The sequence below is a fragment of the Nilaparvata lugens genome, chromosome 4 (genome assembly GCF_014356525.2).
Source record: "Nilaparvata lugens isolate BPH chromosome 4, ASM1435652v1, whole genome shotgun sequence".
Classification (NCBI taxonomy): Eukaryota; Metazoa; Arthropoda; class Insecta; order Hemiptera; family Delphacidae; genus Nilaparvata; species Nilaparvata lugens.
In genome coordinates, this window is record NC_052507.1 from 77,144,337 (window position 1) to 77,165,917 (window position 21,581).

General features: G+C 35.0%; 1 protein-coding gene across 3 annotated transcripts in view; it reads left to right on the forward strand.

Annotated features, from left to right (window-relative positions):
* The first annotated feature begins 1,298 nt into the window (after window positions 1-1,298).
* LOC111056327 (annexin B9) overlaps window positions 1,299-21,581 on the forward strand; it is a 30,267-nt gene continuing 9,984 nt past the window's right edge. For 2 of the 3 annotated variants that reach the window (XM_022343684.2, XM_022343682.2), the window contains exons 1-6: window positions 1,325-1,557; window positions 9,599-9,775; window positions 16,791-16,995; window positions 18,764-18,843; window positions 19,395-19,464; window positions 20,937-21,110. In XM_022343684.2, the coding sequence (XP_022199376.1) occupies window positions 1,534-1,557; window positions 9,599-9,775; window positions 16,791-16,995; window positions 18,764-18,843; window positions 19,395-19,464; window positions 20,937-21,110 (730 nt within the window). In that variant the 5' untranslated portion in view covers window positions 1,325-1,533. Of the gene's footprint in view, window positions 1,558-9,598; window positions 9,776-16,790; window positions 16,996-18,763; window positions 18,844-19,394; window positions 19,465-20,936; window positions 21,111-21,581 lie in introns of all 3 variants that reach the window. The other variant, XM_022343683.2, reaches the window with a different exon arrangement.

Here is a 21,581-nt window from a genome sequence, read left to right on the forward strand (position 1 = left end):
AGATTACTAGTCGACGAAGTAGAGAACGGTTCTTCTTCCGTGACCAGGCTGAGAAAAACACCTCTCTGTAGGCTATCTTTTTTTGTAATGACCTAATGCAGTGACTGAGCAATGAAATAGTGGGAATTGGGTGAGTGTAGTTGAAAAAGTGGCATTGAATTGTGTTGTGGATTGATGATCGGAGTCAGCCAGCCACAAACTCCAAAGAGAGGCCTCTGTCACGTGACCTTGCAGTCAGAGATGCTGATGTACTTCCATAGTGGGCGATGATGTTACTCTACAAGAATGCAGAAGTGAGAGAGAGAGGGAAAATGAGAGATGTAGTTGTTTCGCGGGAGATGGAGAGAGAGATAATTTAGGAGAAAACTCTAGTAGATGACAAAGAGAGGACGTTGTTTTGCGGGAGTTTGAAAGAGATAATCTAGGAGAAAATGTCAGTGGGAGGAAACGATGATTGTGGTAGTTGGAAAGAGATAATCTATGAGAAAAATCCAATAGAAGACAAAGAGAGAGAGAGAGAGAAAGAACGTTGTTTTGCGGGAGTTGGAAAGAGATAATCTAGGAGAAAACTCATGTAAGTGCGAGGGAACATTGTTTTGCGGGAGTTGGAAAGAGATAATCTATGAGAAAAATCCAATAGATGACAGAGAGAGAGAGAGCGTTGTTTCGAGGAGTTGGAAAGAGATAATCTATGAAAAAAATCTAGTATAGATGCCAGTGGGAGAGAGCATGAGAGAGTATGATTGAGAGACGGAGGAAAACTGAGAGAGAGCGAGAGTGTGAGATGGAGACGGACTGTGTGTGTGTGTGTGTGTGTGTGTAAGAGAGAGAGAGAGAGTGAGTGTGAGATGGAGACGGACTGTGTGTGTATGTGTGTAAGAGAGAGAGAGAGAGAGTGAGTGTGTGGGAGAGAACATTGTTTCGAGGAAGTTGGAGAGAGATAATCTATGAGAAAACTCTAGTATAGATGCCAGTGGGAGAGAACCTGAGAGAGTATAACTTATATATATGATTGAGAGACGAAGGAAAACTGAGAGAAAGAGAGAGAGTGAATGAGTGTGATGGAGACTGACTCTAAAAGATAGAGTGTGTGGGAGAGAACATTGTTTTGAGGGAGTTGGAAAGAGACAATCTATGAGAAAATTTTAGTATAGATGCCAGTGGGAGAGAAGCTGAGAGAGTATGATTGAGAGACGGAGGAAAACTGAGAGAATTTGAGTGCAACACTGACTGTGAGAAAGAGAGAGAATGATGATGTCAGTGATGACTGTGAGAATGACTCACCCACCAAATAGTCATGGATTTCCGCTTGGCGCACCATCATCATAATCATCATCATCCACGATCAGAAATTCCGTCATTGCTGGCTCTACATCTAAAAGTCCGCCTCAGTATTCTGCCGCTCCCGCTTTACCTATAGACCGACGTTTTCGCCGCGACGCTCTCAGTCTTTCTTCAGCTTTCGCCGGTGATAGTTGTGCGTTGTCGAATTTGTGTACTGTGCTCTTGGATTAACACATCATCAGTATCAACATGGCTAACTTCTACCCAACCAAAGTAAGTTTGAAGTGTTGTTTTAAGAATCAAGAATAATTTTATTTGCTGTAAAACTTTACAAAAAAGTAATTAGCATCGTTAACAATTGAATATTTAAAAACATAATTGACCGAACGCAGTGAGGTCTATGTTTTAACTCGGATTTTCTTTTGTCTGTCTGTATGTAACGCATTTACTGCCAAACGCGATGATAGAATTCTATCTTTGAGATTTGGCAGGAATATTCCTTTAACTGCGCGTCGATTTATATTTTCTAAGTCCAGTAATACAGGCCCTGTATTACAGGAGTTTTATGAAACAGGCCGGTCTAAATTTACTAGTTAATCTGGTGTAGGTCTAAAATGTGTATGTGGAATAAATTCATGTGTTTGATTTGCTGTTGATTTAAATAATTTCCTGTAGATTGATACCTGAGACTGGACAACTAAGGATTTCGATTGATGTACGGTATAGTAACATATGATACACATGTATTACAATACAATCGATAGGAACAGATCTTATATTCTTCTTGTTTTAGATATAAATATGTAGATTGATTTGTACATATTTATTGTATGTCTCTGTATGAAAGAAGATTATAATCGAGCAAGGATAAGGCTCGATAGCACAAAAGCTGGTTAAATTTTAATTATGATTGATTTCAAGAGAACTCATTACAGAACGCTTCTTCGAGAAAAAGGCTTTTCTGATTGGTTATCCTGAAATTAATCACGATTAAAATTCAACCGGCTTTTGCGCAACCGGCACTTTCATGTAAAAAAATGTCAAAATAGACCGAATAAGTTGAAATTGTGAATGTCATATCATTTCCTGAGTATGGGATTGAATGTTTTATATTTTGTGAACTGATTTTAAACTTTCGAATTTACTCACTGCCAACACACAAGGACTCTTATTTTGGCAGTGCCGAATACTACATTAATAATTTGTTGTGCAAGTTACAATAATTAATGTCTATTTGTAGGTAATTGTATATTGCATACTCCAATGATTGTATTGTACAAGTATTTGTATGTGATTTTTGGCTATAAATTCAATTCAATTATAAACTTCAAATTTGCAAATAAATTTACAAGTTAATTTGGTGCAGGTCTGAAATATGTATGTGGAATAAATTCATTTGCTTGATTTGCTGTTGATTTAAATAATTTCCTGTATATTAATACCTGAGTTATCCTCAATAATTGAGCACTGTCACCTGTTGAGTACACTATTATTGTTCATCCTAAAGATGTAGAATGATATGAATACTAAATAAAACGTTTTATATAGTGAGATCATAAGGTGTGTACTGTAGGTGAAGCGTTGATTAGCATCACGCCTGACGAAAGGTGAAAGTTCAATTTGCCACGAGCATCAGTGCAAAACCAGATTAGTTTGGCTATTGTCTTTTGAAATTGATACTGTATTTCAATCACAGTGGATCATATTTTTTCATTCATACAGCTTCTAATTCATTTGTCATTCGCAATTCTCAGTTTGAATGAGTCATAATTTTGTTTGTACAACTATATTGTAAGTGAAGTATTCTTATCGCTATTTTTTACAAAACTAGTATTTTCCAAACTTTGGCTATGCAAGTAGGCCTATACCACGGAGTAAAGATAACACTCATTTTTATGTATTCTGTGCCTATACGTACCAAATGTGAGAATGGCTTTTGCACTAGAGAAAAACGTCTCAAACATCTAAGGTTGTGAATGTTCCATGATATTTTTTGGACTATTCTATTTCTGTACATCCCCTCCATAGCTCTGAGTTTCCAAATATTCCGAAAAATCTTCAAGACGTACCAATCATGACAGAGAATGAAGCTGGTTACAAAGAGGACTCTTCTTTTAATGGTGAAATTAGAAGAAACTTTGACTCTCCTATCCTCTCTTTATTCTCATTGATTAATTGTTTATACTTTGTAAAATTCGTTGAATAACTAGCATTATCGTCATTTAATGTAAATTAGTGTATGAACCAGTAAATATAGTAACATAAATAAATAAGGAAATCGAATCTAATCATCCTGGAATCAACTGACATAGAGTAGAAAGAGGGGTAGAATGTTTGAGAGACACACGGACAAATACCTGTGTTATCGGTTAGATTATGTTTGAATAAGGATAATAATTGATAATAATTATCATTAACTCTAAGCTGTATCGCCTAGCCCTTCTATTGTGGAAAAAAATATGGTTTCACGTTTTTCAATGTTTATAAATAATAACATAATCAATTCCGGGGAGTCCGGTCCACAAGTAGTCAATTTATCAGTCGCTAATTGAGATTAATTTCCAGAGGAATGCAAAAATTTCCATCACAAAGGCCCAGTTGCACAAAAGCCGGTTGAATTTTAATACTGATTAACTTCACGTGAAACAAATCAGAGAAGACCATTTCAAAATGATGGATCTACTGGAATTAATCAGGATTAAAAATAACCCGGCTTTTTGCAACCGGCACTATGTACCTGATTGAATGATTACAAAAGTTCAACAGCTGAGTCATAATTTTGACACAGTCCCACACACATGAACTTGCTCACTCACTTCCATCATCAACAGATGACGAAATAATTATTATCATATGTTTTTCCAAGGATGAATAATAATTATCCTTTTTATGTCCTTCAACGAGTTTTCCCAGGGATGTGATCGAGTGCAATCGAATCTTTATATTATAAACCTACTATGCTCTGAATTTCGTGAGAATCGTTAGAGCCGTTTTCGAGATCCGGTGAAATACAAACATATAAACATATAAACATCTAAACATCCAAACATCCAAACATCTAAACATCCAAACATATAAACAGAAGTTGCTCATTTAATAGTATAGGATACCCGTACTGAAATAGTCTTTTTGAGACTCAATGAATCATATTGATATATTTATTCAGCTTCTAATTCATTGTCATACAATATTCTCTATTGGAGATTTAAATGGATCATTGTTTTGTTCGTGTATCCTTTAACTTTATTGTAAGTGAAGTATTCTTATCGCTATTTTTTACAAAACTAGTATTTTCCAAACTTTGGCCAATACGTACCAAATGTGAGAATAGTTTTTGCACTAGAGAAAAACGTCTCAAACGTCTAAGGTTGTGAATGTTCCGTGATCTTTTTTGGTCTATTCTATTTCTGCACATCCCCTCCATAGCTCTGAGATACCAAATATTCCAGAAAATCTTCAAGACGTACCAATCATGACAGAGGATGAAGCCGGCTACAAAGGGGACTCTCATTTTTAATTGTGAAATTAGAAGAAACTTTAACTCTCCTATCCTTTCTTTATTCTCATTGATTAATTGTTTATACTTTGCAAAATTCGTTGAATAACTAGCATTATCGTCATTTAATGCAAATTAGTGTATAAGCCAGTAAATATTGTCACATAGATAAATAAAGAAATCTAATCTAATCCTCCTGGAATCAACTGACATAGAGAAAGAGGGGTAGAATGTTTGAAAGACACACGGACAAATACCTGTGTTATCGGTTAGATTATGTTTGAATAATGATAGTAATTATCATCAACTCTAAGCTGTATCGCCTAGCCCTTCTATTGTGGAAAAGTTGGTGTAAAATTTTTCAATGTTTATAACATCATCAATTTCGGGAAGTCCGGTCCACAAGTAGTCAATTTATCAGTCGATAATTGAATTTTTTCAAATTCAAATTCATTTATTTACCATAAAATAATACAGATTGATAAAATAAATATTCTAACTTACAAAATGGCACTACCGGCATAGAAAAACCTGTGCGCCGGCAGTGAGTTCGAACAACTAGGTATAGCAAACATATCAATAGAAAGAAAAGAATAGAAAGAATTTGAGTTGTCTGTTTAAAAACCCCATTGTAGTCCTCTCCTTAAAACATAAAGTCCTTTTATAAAAATTTGAAAATACAGTACCTTACTCTTTGTTGATAATCTATAACTGAATGACCCATTCATGTACATATTTATTAATGTATGTATTGAATAAAGAGACTGATTGATTGATGATTGATAATATAATGAAGGAAAGAATTGGCTTATACACGAACGGAATAGGAAATTCACGAATGACGCTGAACTACTGGACCGATTAACTTGAAATTTTGCATATAAATTCTCAATTCATAGAGGATGGTTATAGGCCTATTTAAAATTCTTCAAAATTTCAGTACGTCAAGTTTTCAAAGTTTTTAATCAGGCCCTTGTGGAACACGGTTTATCTGCTAGTTTGAAATAAAACTTGAATAAAGGCTCAAGTAATTAGGTGCTCTAGCTTGGTCAATCCTGCATATTTTCGAAGAAATTATTGAATATTCAATTTGAGGTAAAATTACTGAGACATAGTAGTTTCTCTATTGGTGAGATTTCTCATCATGAGTCAGAGTTATTTTTAGCTGTTAGTCGGATGCATTCTATATCTTAGTAATGATTTCTTCGAAAGCTCTAGATACTTCCTAATTACTGTGTATGGTCTTTAAAATTATGAAAAATCTGGTGTGGCGCACTCACACAACTTTCCTTGCCGTTATGAAAATATTGATCAACTGACGCTAGTGTTCACGCGCATCTCAAGTCAAAGATCTAAGCCAGCTGGTGACAGGAAAATACCGCTGCAGAAACACGAAGTCTGCTATCTCTTCATAGTGAATGATTTAATAGAATCAACATTTGCCAACAGTTTGCAATTGAATAATCTTATTTTCTCGAACCTCGAGCTTATTTTTAATTTCAGGTGAAAATGTTACTGAACATTAATTGAAGAGATTTTTATGCTCAATCTTTTCCACTTGAAATGTTTTGTTTAAGATGTATCTGAAGCCTGATAATTGGGAATCTCAAATCAAAATTTGCATAGATGGGGCGGAGCTCCTGAAAGGAAAGGAAAGTAAAAATAAGATAATTGATGAAGGATATAAAATTGTGGCTATGGTCTTCAAAATGATGAAAAATAAAATAATTAATTGAGGATATAAAACAATTTCTGCACCATATGCTACAAATGTTTTCTGCGATCTTCCTACTCCGAACAATAAAAATAGTTTCGTGTTCAGTAGAGATCACAGCAAATTATTCTTCTTTGTAGACGTTGATGTTGGACACGCCCTGCCTGTGACCCAAATGGACCTCTCTAATCAATTACTAAAAGCTATTGTGTGTAGCTCTCAGCTTGCTGTTGGCAAATATGCCTATTTGAATTGGCACTTGATCGTATTTCATCACTCAATTGCAAAATATTCTAGTAAATTTGTGCTTCATTTTGTAGCAATTGCGGTATCAAATATTAGGAATGAATAGAATAAAATATATTTCATTGGTTAACAAATATATAAAATATACATGGATGACATGAAGAGAAAAATCTTTATTAGGCGGACTTAGGACTTTCAAGTCCTTTCTACCACTCAACCTTAAACTTAAATCTTGTCAAGTAAGTCAGGTAAAATGATAAGTTTCATGTAAGTTTCATCATAAGTTTCTTATGATGAGTTTCAACTCTTTAAGAGTGATTTTTACTTTCCTTGCCCTAAAGTCCAAAAAAGTAGTTTTTGGGTATTGGTCTGTATGTGTGTGTGTGTCTGTGTGTGTGTGTGTTTTGTGTGTGTGTGTATGTGTGTGTGTGTTGTGTGTGTGTGTGTTGTGTGTGTGTGTGTGTGTTGTGTGTGTGTGTGTGTGTGTGTGTGTGGTGTGTGTGTGTGTGGTGTGTGTGTGTGTGTATGAGTGTATGTGCGTCTGTGTACACGATATCCATCTCCCAATTGACGGAATGACTTGAAATTTGGAACCTAAGGCCCTTACAATATAAGGATCCGACACGAACAATTTCAATCAAATTCTATTCAAGATGGCGGCTAAAATGGCGAAAATGTTGTCAAAGACGGGGTTTTTCGCGATTTTCTCGAAAACGGCTCCAACGATTTTGATTAATGCTATACCTGAAATAGTCATCGATAAGCTCTATCAACTGCCATAAGTCCCATATCTGTAAAAATTTCAGGAGCTCCGCCCCATCTATGTAAAGTTTGATTTTGGATTCTCAATTATCAGGCTTCAGATACAATTTAAACAAAAAATTCCGAGTGGAATAGATTGAGCATGAGAATCTCTACAATTGATGTTCAGTAACATTTTCACCTAAAATTGAAAATAAGCTTTAAATTCGAGAAAATGTGATTATCCAATTGCAAACTGTTGGCAACTGTTGTTTCTATTAAATGATTCACTATGAAGAGATAGCAGACCTCGTGTGTCTCCAGCTGTTATTGCCCTGTCACCAGCTGGCTCAAATCTTTGAATAGTAGAATTAAGATGCGCGGGAACACTAGCGTCAGGTGATTAATTTTAACAGCTTGAACGGCAAGGAAAGTTGTGTGAGTGCGCCACACCAGATTTTTCTCTTTTTTTTAGTTTCGGTAGAATAGAAACTCTACTGTAATTTCTGATTACATCAGAGCTGAAAAATGCAGCGCATTTACCACGTTGCGCATTCGAGGTTAACAGTGTTGCTATTAGAGTAGTGTTGATTAAGGTATCTTGTAGGAGGAATAGGAAATGAGTCAGAAGACCGTGATAGTGTTGAATTAAAAATTATTAGTTTTTGTTGTTCTTGAGTGAAAATGGACTAAATTCCAGAAAAGTCAAATCACAACCCTATTTCGGACTTTTAAAATTGTATCTAAATTTGGGAGAGGAATACTGCAAGAAGTATCCAAGTTTTTCTCTACCGATCAGTGCTTTTTTGTAAAAATAATGAATAAGAATTTGTATTTATAATGAGTAAGTGCCGGTTGCACAACAGCCGGTCAAATTTTAACCGTGATAAGTTCCACTAGAACCAATCAGAGAAGCCGTCTTTTCAAAAACGCCTACTCTGATTGGTTCTCTTGGAATTAATCACGGTTAAAATTTAACCGGCTGTTGTGCAACCGGGCCTTAGTGTAATAAATGTGTAAATAAAAGTGAAATAAAATAAAAGATTGTAATAAATAAGAGACTGCGATTAAGATGTGGTTGATTTGCTACATGATGAACACAGTTTCATCAAAGATAGCGAAGATTATCTATATATATAAAATCGAAATGGCACTCACTCACTGACTCACTCGCAGAACTAAAAATCTACCGAACCAAAAACGTTCAAATTTGGTAGGTATGTTCAGTTGGCCCTTTAGAGGCGCACTAAGAAATCTTTTGTCAATATTTCAACTCTAAGGGTGGTTTTTAAGGGTTTAAAGTTCGTCTTTTAGCATGTATATTCTTCTTATTCTCTTAATTATAATTGAAAAATGACCATACCATTCATGTTAATATAGAACTATTTAATCTAGAGAGAGTACCTCTTCGAAACAGTTGTTAACTGGTAACTAAATTAATAATTTTTGTCAGGTTGGCATTAAGTTGAGTTGACTATGTTAGGTTGGCACCAAGTTGAAGATTGAAATGCATTCATCGCGGAAAAATTTATTGGGCACTGCTACTTCAATCAGAGCTATTCCTGGGAATATTATATTACTAGCCGTCAGGCTCGCTTCGCTAGCCATATCCGTTTAGCCAGACATTTACTCTGGACCCCCGATTGGATCGTCCTAACATATGATCATCCTACAAATGAAAAATGCAGGGAGCGAAGCGAGCCTGCAGATCTCATTCTTGGACGATCCAGTCGGGGTCCAGGGGGCGGAGCCCCCTGGCTAGACGGATATGGCGAGCGAAGCGAGCCTGACGGCTGGTGTTTAAATAAAAGTGGAATAGAATAAAAGATTGTGATAAATAAGAGACTGCGATTAAGATGTTGTTGATTTGCTACATGATGGACACAGTTTGTTGTATTTTTCTGCAAAGATAATGTTTTATAAAAGCGTATCAAACTACAGAATTGTAGAGAAGCCTGACTTATGTGGTTTCTCAGGAGAACTTTGTATTCACCTTCAAAGAATAAGATTCTGCATTAAACCAATTTTGACCAAAAAATGACTTATGTTGTTTCTGAAATGACCCGTTCCTTTGTAAAATCAGTTTAGATAAAAACGATTTTCGATTTTGTTTTCAGTGCTCAATCACGGTGTTCCCTGCCGATCCGTTCGACCCGAAAGAGGACGCCGACATTTTGAGGGCGGCCATGAAGGGGATGGGCACCGACGAGCAGGCCATCGTTGACATCCTCGGCAGGAGAAGCATCACTCAGAGGCTCGAAATCGCCGAGACTTTCAAGACTCTCTACGGAAAGGTATGATTCAAGTCACAGATTCCATAGATTCAAGACATGGTTTATTCCTTAGACCAGTTATAGAATAGACACGGCTCATTGTATATTCATACTGAAAGTCGATGAAGCCAACATCTACAGCCAAATCCAACCATCTTGACGTCACAACAGTGACGTCACGCATCGTAAAGAAATTCTAGAAAACTTTTTTGAGTTTGTTGTGTAAGTGTTTGTGGTGTTTAACTTACATTGTTGTTGAACAATGCATTGTTGTTAGCTTGGTTGTGACGTCAAGATGGGTGGATTTGGCAGTAGATGATGGCTTCAGAGGCTAGACTTCCCAGCGTGTCTATTCTATAACTGGTCTAAGGTTTATTCAATGTTGTTCACAAATAGTTTTCTTTGAAAAAGTTGTCAATTTTTTCTGTAGAAAACAAGAGTTAAGGCTGTGCAAAGGCTAAAAAAAACTTTCTACTCGTGATATTTTTCAAAGTTTTTCGATTTGTATAATATCATCAAGCTATCAAAATGAAATAGTTATTTGTGCAACTAGTGCGCAAAGTGACAGTTTGCTGCACCGAAAGAAACGTTTACGCACGAGCCGTAGGCGAGGGCGGAATGGTTTCTTGAGTGCAGCAGAGGAACTTTGCGCACGTATTTCACATTAAATTTTTCCTACATTTACCATTGAATATGAAAAGTGGGTAATTATGAGTAAAATTGCCTGAAATGCATCAAATGTTTTTCTGTGTAATTTTATTATTAATAAATAAAATAGAATAATGTAGTAGTGTTTGAATGGCGGGGCGGCTGTGTGCTGTGTGGGTGATGGCCACAGCTGTCATCCACTGTTGTACACCATGTCCTTGATATTATTATAACGTGGGCCTCACTATGAGTGTTACCAACTTAATTTTGATTTTGCTGCACTGGTGCTCCATATAACCTACTAACTATTTTGCGTTGCCATGTTGCAAATCTGGAGTGCAGAAAAAAATTTTCCCGCACTAGAGTGGAAAAGTGATTCTTTGCATTCTGTAATCAGTGCAGGAATGGCCACTTTTCAACGTAACTGTAGGAAAAAGTTTTCTCAGGAAAACATTTTTGTTCTGATCATTACTTTTTAAGATATGAGCCCCTAAACATTAAATTTTTGGGACAGAACATTTCAAATTCGGTAATAGTATATTTTGCACCTAGAGCAGAAAATGAGATTTTTCCAGCTCGAAATCGGTTTTCAAGTCCGAGGCCGTAGGCCGAGGACTAGAAAAGATTGAGAGCTGGAAAAACATTTTTGCCCGTGGTGCGAACGATATTTTTCGCCACACTACAGGTATTGCTGACAAAATAAATAAAGAATACTCGTTAAGCTATCGTACCTATCTCTTGATTGTAGTGATAGAAGATTTGCAGTCAGGATTTCAGATTCTTTTAAAATTTCACTTGGAAAACCACAGTCATCTTCAAGCATTTTTGAAAATTCGGAATGCACTAATCAACAATAAATAATTGAATAAAACTGGTTGCGAAGCGAATTAGTTTGATTCGAAACTGGAACTGAAATCATGGCGACTTCAGTTGATGATGAAAGTGGACACTCGCCCGATCTAGCGGATGACTTATTAACTACTTCCATGAGCGGCTGAAAAGAGACAACTTTCTGGCCTAGACCGGAAAAGAAACCCTTTTCTGACGTCGTCTGCAAACAAGGTCTTTCAGATCTACGTAGGGACTGGAAAACAGCTGCTTTCTGTGCAGTGTGGCGAAAAAGATAAATCCATGAGATTTGGAGGATAGATTCTCCATGGTATCTTTGATCTAGTAAAACAAAAATTTTCTAAAAATATCAATTTTTAAGATAGTTATTACTTTACTAAAGTTTTTAATTCAATTTACTAAAAATAACTTTTATTTGAGTTATTTTTTGGTTATTTTTAGTAAATTGAATAACTTTTTCAAAAATTGATATTTTCAGAACATTTTTGTTTTACTAGATGAACAATACCATGAAGAATCCATCCTCTGAATCTCATGGATTTATATCTTACCGAATTTGAAATGTTCTGTCCCAAAAATTCAAACTTCAGGCGCTCATATCTCAAAAAGTAATGATCGGAAAAAAATGTTTTCCTGAGAAAACTTTTTCATTTTGATAGCTTTTGATAGCTACAAATCGAAAAACTTGGAAAAATATCACGAGTAGAAAGTTCATTTTTAGCCTTTGCACAGCCTTAAATGTTGCTGAGATTTTTAAAAGATAGGCAACTAATTTCCGAAATTTGTTGAAGTTTCAGTTGACAACTCTGGTGTAAACGTGGCTTAAGGTTCAACTCATACTTACGCGACTCAGGTTGAGAAGAGACTCGATTCTAGTCGAGAGCATGTGTTTTCGAATGGTGACGTCGCGGAGACTAGAATCGACTGGTCGAGTGTCACCATTTGGAACACATGCTCTCGACTAGATTCGAGTCTCTTCTCGACTTGAGTCGCGTATGTGTGAGTTGAGCCTAAAGGTGCGTACAGATTTACGCGCCGCGAACATGAGCAATTTACTTTTAATCAGCTGACTATATCTGTATTTTACAGAAACGGTAAGATACAGATATAAAAAGCTTGGCATCAGGTGATTAAAAGTGAATTGCCCATGTTCACGGCGCGTAAATCTGGGCGTACAGATATACGCGCCGCGAACATGAGCAATTCACTTTTAATCAGCTGACTATATCTGTATTTTACAGAGACGGTAAGATACAGATATAAAAAGCTTGGCATCAGCTGATTAAAAGTGAATTGCTCATGTTCGCGGCGCGTAAATCTGTACGCACCTTTAGATTCAACATTTAAATGATAGTTGATTATGGTATGGTTTCTGGCCACGAATCATTATGTCACTCATTTGATTTAATATGTGTTTAAGAAACCGGGCTTTATTATTTACTTTCCGGTCAGATTATTTTTCTAAAATAATTGTTATGATTTGTAGTAAATCATAGTTGAAAGGGAAATGGATTAGTGCAGAATGCGTAAAAATGTCTCTCAGACAAGTTGGGTGACATTACATAGATTTCAAAGTTGAAGGATATTGAAAATGGATTATAAATACTAAAAATATTATGTGAATAGATTTACGTGAGGGTGTGTTGTGCAGGTTGCATACTCAAAACATTGTAGGGGAATATGATTAATCCATCACATGTCAAATTTTATTTTCACTTCAGTTCTTGATTTCCAAGTTGAAAATGGTCTACTTAGAATGTAAAAAAGGATTTTTCAACCTCATTAACAATTTGGAGTCAGTAAATGTTACCTAAAAAAAAATGTCCCAAATGGGGATCATGAAACTTATTGAGGAGTTAAGGTTGGATACCTAGATCTCCCTCAACAAAGAGAAAGTAGGTATTGAGTTTAGCTCAAATTGAAGCAGTAAATAGATGCATATACCAAAGTAAACACGAAAATACAGTATATGAGAACAAGGTATTGCCTTTTATATGTTTGTATTCTTGGTTATAATGATAATATCTAGTGACCTGGCTTGCTCAGGTTTGGTATCAGAGTTTTCAGGTCGCAACTGATCAATTCCAGGGCCTAACAAATGACCTAACAAACTGCCGGGAGCGATGATTAACGTGTCCATTCGAAAAACGCTGAATTCCTTATTGGTTATAATGAAAGTGAAGAAAGACATAATGAGTTCACTTCACGAAAAAAAACATGAACTTGGATAGTCTATAACATCTAATGCTATATAATGTATCTGGATATAATAACATATATTATCGAGTAACTGATATTTGGAATCATCTAGCAACACCAATGTTAAGGCTGTGCAAAGGCTAAAAATAAACTTTCTACTCTTGATATTTTTCAAAGTTTTTCGATTTGTATATCATCAAGCTATCAAAATGAAAAAGTTTTCTCAGGAAAACATTTTTTTTCTTATCATTACTTTTTAAGATATGAGCCCCTAAACATTACATTTTTGGGACAGAACATTTCAAATTCGGTAAGAGATAGATCCATGAGATTTGGAGGATAGATTTTCATGGTATTTTTGATCTGGTAAAACAAAAATTTTCTGAAAATATAAATTTTCAAGATAGTTATTACTTTACTAAAGTTTTTAATTCAATTTACTAAAAATAACTTTTAGTTGATTTATTTTTAGTAAATTGAATAACTTTTTCAAAAATTGATATTTTCAGAAAATTTTTGTTTTACTAGATCAACAATACCATGAAGAATCCATCCTCTGAATCTCATGGATTTATATCTTACCGAATTTGAAATGTTCTGTCCCAAAAACTTCAGGCGCTCATATCTCAAAAAGTAATGATCGGAAAAAATGTTTTCCTGAGAAAGCTTTTTCATTTTGATAGCTTGATGATATACAAATCGAAAAACTTGGAAAAATATCACGAGTAGAAAGTTCATTTTTAGCCTTTGCACGGCCTTAAATGTTGCTGAGCTTTTTAAAAGATAGGCAACTAATTTCCGAAATTTGTTGAAGTTTCAGTTGACAACTCTGGTGTAAACGTGGCTTAAGGCTCAACTCACACTTACGCGACTCAGGTCGAGAAGAGACTCGACTCTAGTCGAGAGCATGTATTTTCAAATGGTGACGTCGCGGAGACTAGAATCGACTGGTCTGAGTGTCACCATTTGGAACACATGCTCTCGACTAGATTCGAGTCTCTTCTCGACTTGAGTCGCGTATGTGTGAGTTGAGCCTAAAGGTGCGTACAGATTTACGCGCCGCGAACATGAGCAATTCACTTTTAATCAGCTGACTATATCTGTATTTTAAAGAGATGGTAAGATACAGATATAAAAAGCTTGGCATCAGCTGATTAAAAGTGAATTGCTCATGTTCGCGGCGCGTAAATCTGTATGCACCTTTAGAGTCAACATTTAAATGATAGTTGATTATGGCATGGTTTCTGGCCACGAATCATTATGTCTCTCATTTGATTTAATATGTGTTGAAGAAACCGGGCTTTATTATTTACTTTCCGGTCAGATTATTTCTTTAACATAATTGTTATGATTTGAAGTAAATCATAGATGAAGAAGAAATGGATTAGTGCAGAATGCGTAAAAATGTCTCTCAGACAAGTTGGGTGACACTACATAGATTTCAAAGTTGGAGGATATTGAAAATAGATTATAAATACTAAAAATATTATGTGAATATATTTACGTGAGGGTGTGTTGTGCAGGTTGCATACTCATAACATTGTAGGGGAATCTGATTAAGGTTGGAGACATAGATTTCCCTCAGGAAAGAGAACGTAGGTATCGAGTTTAGCTCAAATTGAAACAGTAAATAGATGTATATACCAAAGTAAACACGAAAATACAGTATATGAGAACGAGGTATTGCCTTTTATATGTTTGTATTCTTGGTTATAATGATAATATCTAGTGACCTGGCTTGCTCAGGTTTGGTATCAGAGTTTGCAGGTCACAACTGATCAATTTCAGAGCCTCTGAAATGACCTAACGACTGCTTTTTTGTCAGCCGGGACCAAAGATTAGCGTGTCCATCCGAAAAACGCTGAATTCCTTCTTGGTTTTATGTGAAGGGTTAGTTAAGAAAGACATAATGAATTCACTTCACGAAAAAACATGAATTGGAAAGTCATAATATATCTTAAGGTGCGTACAGATTTACGCACCGCGATCATGAGCAATTCACTTTTAATCAGCTGATGCCAAGCTTTTTGTATCTATATCTTATACCGTTTCTGTAAAAATACAGATATAGTCAACTGATTAAAAGTGAATTGCTCATGTTGGCGGCGTGTATATCTGTACGCATCTTAAGATATATGCTATTTTATAATGTAGCTGGATATAATAATATGTATTATCATGTAACTGATTTTGGAATCATCGATCAACAACACTGCAAATCTGATTAAATTTGAATATAGGATCATGAAAATATAATCCATAATAAAATAATTTAAAGATGATAGTTTCTTGGTCCATTCCGAGCTGCGATGTATTAACACACTTTTTCTATGTATTTCACATGACATGCAGTCAAATATTTAAGTAAATAATGAAATCATTTTACTTACTGACTGTAGTACTTTCGACCATCTCGCAATCATTTTCAACAGAAAGCCACTGTTTAATTATTCACTTAAATAATTAGAAATATAAAATTACAACATCTTAGAAATACATAATAAAACAATACAAATTTTACATCATGTGAAAATACTATTACAAAATAAAATGCAATGCCAATTGAGTATTTGCATTTCGAGGTACTAAACCTGTTTGAGATGGTGATATAAAATTGATTACAAAACTAGCGCTAAAATGCAGTTACTGAGGCCGACAGTTGCATATGAAGTGACACATATTACATAACAGTATCAATGATTTATCAATTTTATATATTTTTATTACTGTTCGGGAAACGTTCCCAAATATGTAATAATTCGAAATTGATGAGAACTCTGTTCTTGTTTTAGATTGTACCAATAATTTGTGCCGCTAGCTTTTATTCTCATGAGCCCCGTGATGACCTTTCATATTGTTGCTCGTATTCATGAGTCATTCATGAAATTTTGACCTTTATCTCCCACCATTACACAGTGTAACTGTTATTTTGATGTGACTCGGAAACTGCAGCATATTTAATGACTGATCCTTGACCTGAAAAATAATGTTACTCTAGTGAGAGCATAAAATGACGTTATAAGCCTCTTGCGTAGACAAAATATTAGAGGAAGATTTTTTAACTGCTTTGGGAATAATTCGAATTAGCTTAGAAAGAGCATAATATTAGCTTAGTATATATTACATAGAAATAAAAATAAGTATCCTTTTTTAAAATTGTTTACTATGTTTTCCAGTCATGGAAAACAATGTCTCAATAAAATAATGGTTAATGAATAATCCATTTATTGGATAGAGTAAACAATACAGTACCGTAGTCAGAAAAGAAAAAACAGGCTATTGCCCAAAACTTCTCCAATTTCCTAATTTTGTCTGAAATAATCAATATTATTTTGTTCAGGATCTGATCAAAGAGCTGAAAAGTGAGCTGGGAGGCAACTTTGAGGATGCAATTGTTGCTTTGCTTACTCCTTTGCCTGACTTTTATGCCAAAGAGATCCATGACGCCATTTCTGGAGTTGGAACCGATGAAGAAGCTCTTGTCGAAATTCTTTGCACGCTCAGCAATTACGGAATTAAAACTATTGCAGCCACTTACAAGAAACGTGAGTACCATCACTAATGAGATAATAATACTATAATAATACCAATAAAATATAATAATTATTTAGTCACAAAACATATAGGTCTACGCAAATTTCTTCTCAATTTCTGATCCGTTCGCAAATGAAGCTAAGTATCTTGGAATGAAACTAGATGCAAAACTACGATGGAAGTCACACGTCAAGAAAGAGAAAGAAGAATTGGATTTCAAATACTCGAAAATATACTGGCAGAGAAAACTTCTTGTATTCTGTGGTACTGGTTATTGGGGAGAAATTCAAGCCTTTCAACCTACAATAAATTACTATTGTATAGACAAATTCTTTGGTCTGTGTGGTTGTAAGGAAAAGTAACATCAACACCATCCAGAAATTCCAGAACAAGGTATTGAGGAATGCTGTCAATGCTCCATACTTTGTCAGAAACTCGGATCTCCACAGGGACCTGCAGATGGAAGAAGTCGATGTCATGATCACAAAGGCTGCCAAAAACCATTAAGAGACTCTACAAATAATCATCAGAACATCCAAGCTCTACACCTCATTGACAACTCTAATACAGTGAGAAGACTGAAAAGGAAGAAGCCTACAGATCTCGTTTAAATGTAGTAAGAGTGATTCTGAAAGAAACAGTGCATGGGCATTGCTCACTTAGACTGTGAAGGAGTGAATACCCCTTTAATGTCAAACTTAATTAAAAACATATTAATTTAAGCTAGAATTAAACTGTTCATTAACCAAAGTGTTAGATTGCAGTCAAATTACAATAAAAAAAAATTCCTGATCCCGTCCAAAAGTGTATTTCACAGTGCATGATTATAAATACAAATTTAACTATTGGGCAGAAATTTAAGTAAGGTATGGGCAGAAATCTAACTATATGAACAACAGTATAGAAGCGCTTTATAAAAGTGATTTCATAAGATTCAATATGTAAAATTGATCATCTATTGTCATCAATAGATATCTATTGGTTTTGAAATTGAGAACTGAAAACATCATCAATTTCACGAATATCTATTCAAATTGATTTCATATTATCTTGACTCTTATCATTTTCACATATTGATTTGCAAGGGTAAGAAGTTGAACCTTTTTTATTAAGACAATATTCAGATGGAAATAACTGAGATATTGCAAATATTCAAATGCTAATGAATAATTAATTATTATTAAACGAAAATCCAAATCAAATGCTGTAATTCTGATTTTTATGATTGCTGTAATTAATGCTGATTTTTTAATTGTAGCGCTCATCGAATTTCCATCTAGCTGTTTACCCTGTTGTCAATATTTGCAGTAGCAGTAGTCTTCGGGGTGAATTACAGCATTTAATTTGGATTTTCGTTTAATAATAATTAATAATTTCCCCTTTTTGTGTAGTTGAGAAGTTGATATTGTGGTAATTATTCATATTGAATGAAAAGGACTAAGAAATTGTCAAAAACCACAGATTTTCCTACTAGTGTAGTTGAAGTAGAAGCAGTGAACTCTATACGTTTCGTAATATAAAAATCTGTGGTTTTTGACAATTTCTTAGTCCTTTTCATTCAAAATAATTAATAAGACAATATTATTGAGAAATCCATTAATTTGAGAGCTAATTCATTTCTGTGACTTCTTCTCATGTACTTCTATCCTCAATGAACTCATCTATACTACGAAACGTATAGAGTTCACTGCTTCTACTTCAACTACAATAGTAGAAGATTTCTCGATTCACAAATAATATGAAATGTTTATAGGCCTAATAGTTTATTTTGTTTTTCAGTTTACGACTCAAATATGGAAGACGACTTGAAGGGAGATACATCAGGACACTTCAAGAGATTGCTTGTCTCAATTTGTATGGTGAGTTCAGTAACTATTTCTAAAAGATTGCCATAGCATGAGTGATAATGTTAACTTAGAAACAGTGTCTTAAGGGAGTTAAAGCCATTAAAATGAAGTAAAGCCATTAAAATGAAGTAAAAAAAAATTATCTTATAATTCCTCAGTTAGCTATTCCTTTGATGGTGGGTGGAGTCTCCTTTTTTACACTCCGCTTCTCCTCTTTCCTCATCTTCTCCTCTTCTCCTTTAGTCTCCTATTTTTACACTGAATACGCTTTTTTGAACTTTTCCTGTCCTGTTTTGAAATGAGTCAGACTGGGCCATAATGATTGATTAGATTACAAAGTAGTCATTTTCATACTCATATTTTTGATTTCACTCTTTCACCACAGATAATGTACCTACACATATTTTGAATTTCACCACAGATTGAACTTACTTGATTCTACTTGGTTTTGTTTCATCCTGATCTTTTTTAGTATTCATGCAACTGTAACTCTGTAAAATTCTATTCCCATTAATTTATAGACTAATATTAGATCTAAAAATGTCCTGATTTGTGTTTTACAGGCGAATCGAGATGAAAATGATGTAGTGGATGAGCAAGCAGCCTCTGATGCTGAGGCCCTCATTTCTGCAGGTTGGTGACGGCACTATTCTATTCATATACTCGTAAATTTTAACAGTTATAGATTATCAAGCTATTTGGCGAGTCCACGTAATGATGGCAGTATTTTATTAACATTGGTGTTGCTATTCTTCTCTATCATTCCACAGAGCACACATCGCCATAGTTTTCAAGCTATGCAACGTTGCCAGATCGTTGTTGAAAATAATATTCAATCTCAATTACAAAATTGTATTATTGAATCATTCAAAAATATATTTTCTTGACGAATCTATATATATATATATAATATATATATATATATATATATATATATATATATATAAGCGAAATGGCACTCACTCACTGACTGACTGACTGACTGACTCACTCACTCGCAGAACTAAAAATCTACCGGACCAAAAACGTTCAAATTTGGTAAGTATGTTCAGTTGGCCCTTTAGAGGCGCACTAAGAAATCTTTTGGCAATATTTCAACTCTAAGGGTGGTTTTTAAGGGTTCAAAGTTTGTCTTTTAGCATGTATATTCTTCTTATTCTCTTAATTATAATTGAAAAATGTCCATACCATATGTTAATATAGAACTATAATCTAGAGAGAGTACCTTTTCGAAACAGTTGTTAACTGGTAACTAAATTAATAATTTTGTCAGGTTGGCACCAAGTTGAAGATTGAAATGCATTTATCGTGGAAAAATTGATTGGGCACTGCTACTTCAATCAGAGCTATTCCTGGGAATATTATATTACTAGCCGTCAGGCTCGCTTCACTCGCCATATCCGTTTAGCCAGACGTTTAGTCTGGACCCCCGACTGGATCGTCCTAACATATGATAAAAATGCTCAAATGAAAAATGCAGGCGAGCGAAGCGAGCCTGCTGATCCCATTCTTGGACGATCCAGTCGGGGGTCCAGGGGGCGGAGCCCCCTGGCTAGACGGATATGGCGAGCGAAGCGAGCCTGCCGGCTAGTAAAATATAATTTTGATTGTTCTAAACAATAATGAACAGTGCCTAAATTCTATATCAAATATACCAGTATCAGCTATCCTTAGTTTATAGAAGGCAGTGGCAAGGTACAGAAACGGCAACGCTATCTTTCTCCACTGCCATTATAATATGGACCTCACTGTAGAACGTAAGATACTCAACAATTCATTGACATTTTAGGTGGAAGGAGATGAGGAAGGGTGCAGAAATAGTGACTTTATAATAAAGTATTGTAATAGAGCTGGTACTTGAATAAAAATAGTTCAATTAATATAGAAATAATATTACATAGTACCCTTTTTATTATAAAAAACTCATATAAACACTACTGTTTGGAATTTTTTGAAAAAGGACATTGCTGAAGATGGCTTCAAAGGTGAAGATAGTAGTGTTTAAGTATACCGGTACTGCGTATGAAAAGTTTAAAAAAAATTGAAGCACTATGTAATTATTTCTATATTCTATCAATTAATTAATTTCAATATGTCTTTAATAGGTGAAGGTCAATGGGGCACTGATGAGTCAGTATTCAACTCGATCCTTGTGAGTTCTTCGTACGCTCAACTGCGCAGAATCTTCCAGGAATACGAGAAGCAGTCGGGAAGGGACATCGAGGAAGCCGTCAAATCAGAACTGGAGGGAAGCCTTGAGAGCGGATACCTTGCCATTAGTAAGTATATTATATTGCTCATATGATATATTCAAAGATCCTTACAGTTTCAATAGAATACTGGACTCGATGAAAGTGCGATCTATATGAAATCGATATTGTCTCGAAATCGAGTGTGTTTTATAGGCCCTATCAAGGAGCCTAGAATACAATGTATTCTAGGTACATGAGCCCTATTATGGTTTTGACTTCTCAAAGTATATTTGTGAGAGTTTTTGGTGAGATTTACTGATATTCATTCATAATGAGAACAAAAGTATAATGGAATATATCATTTCTTTTCCTATAAAAACACAAACAAGGTTTAGTTTTTATGGTTTTCTGTTTATAGTTTCAACTGAGGGCTAAATAGTATCATAGAGAAAATATTATTATTATTAGCGTATGGCTTTGAATGGTGGGGAGACCCAAGGGTAGTTCCACCTCGCCGTATATAGTCCAAAGTTCCCTAATGGGAAACCGGACACTAAG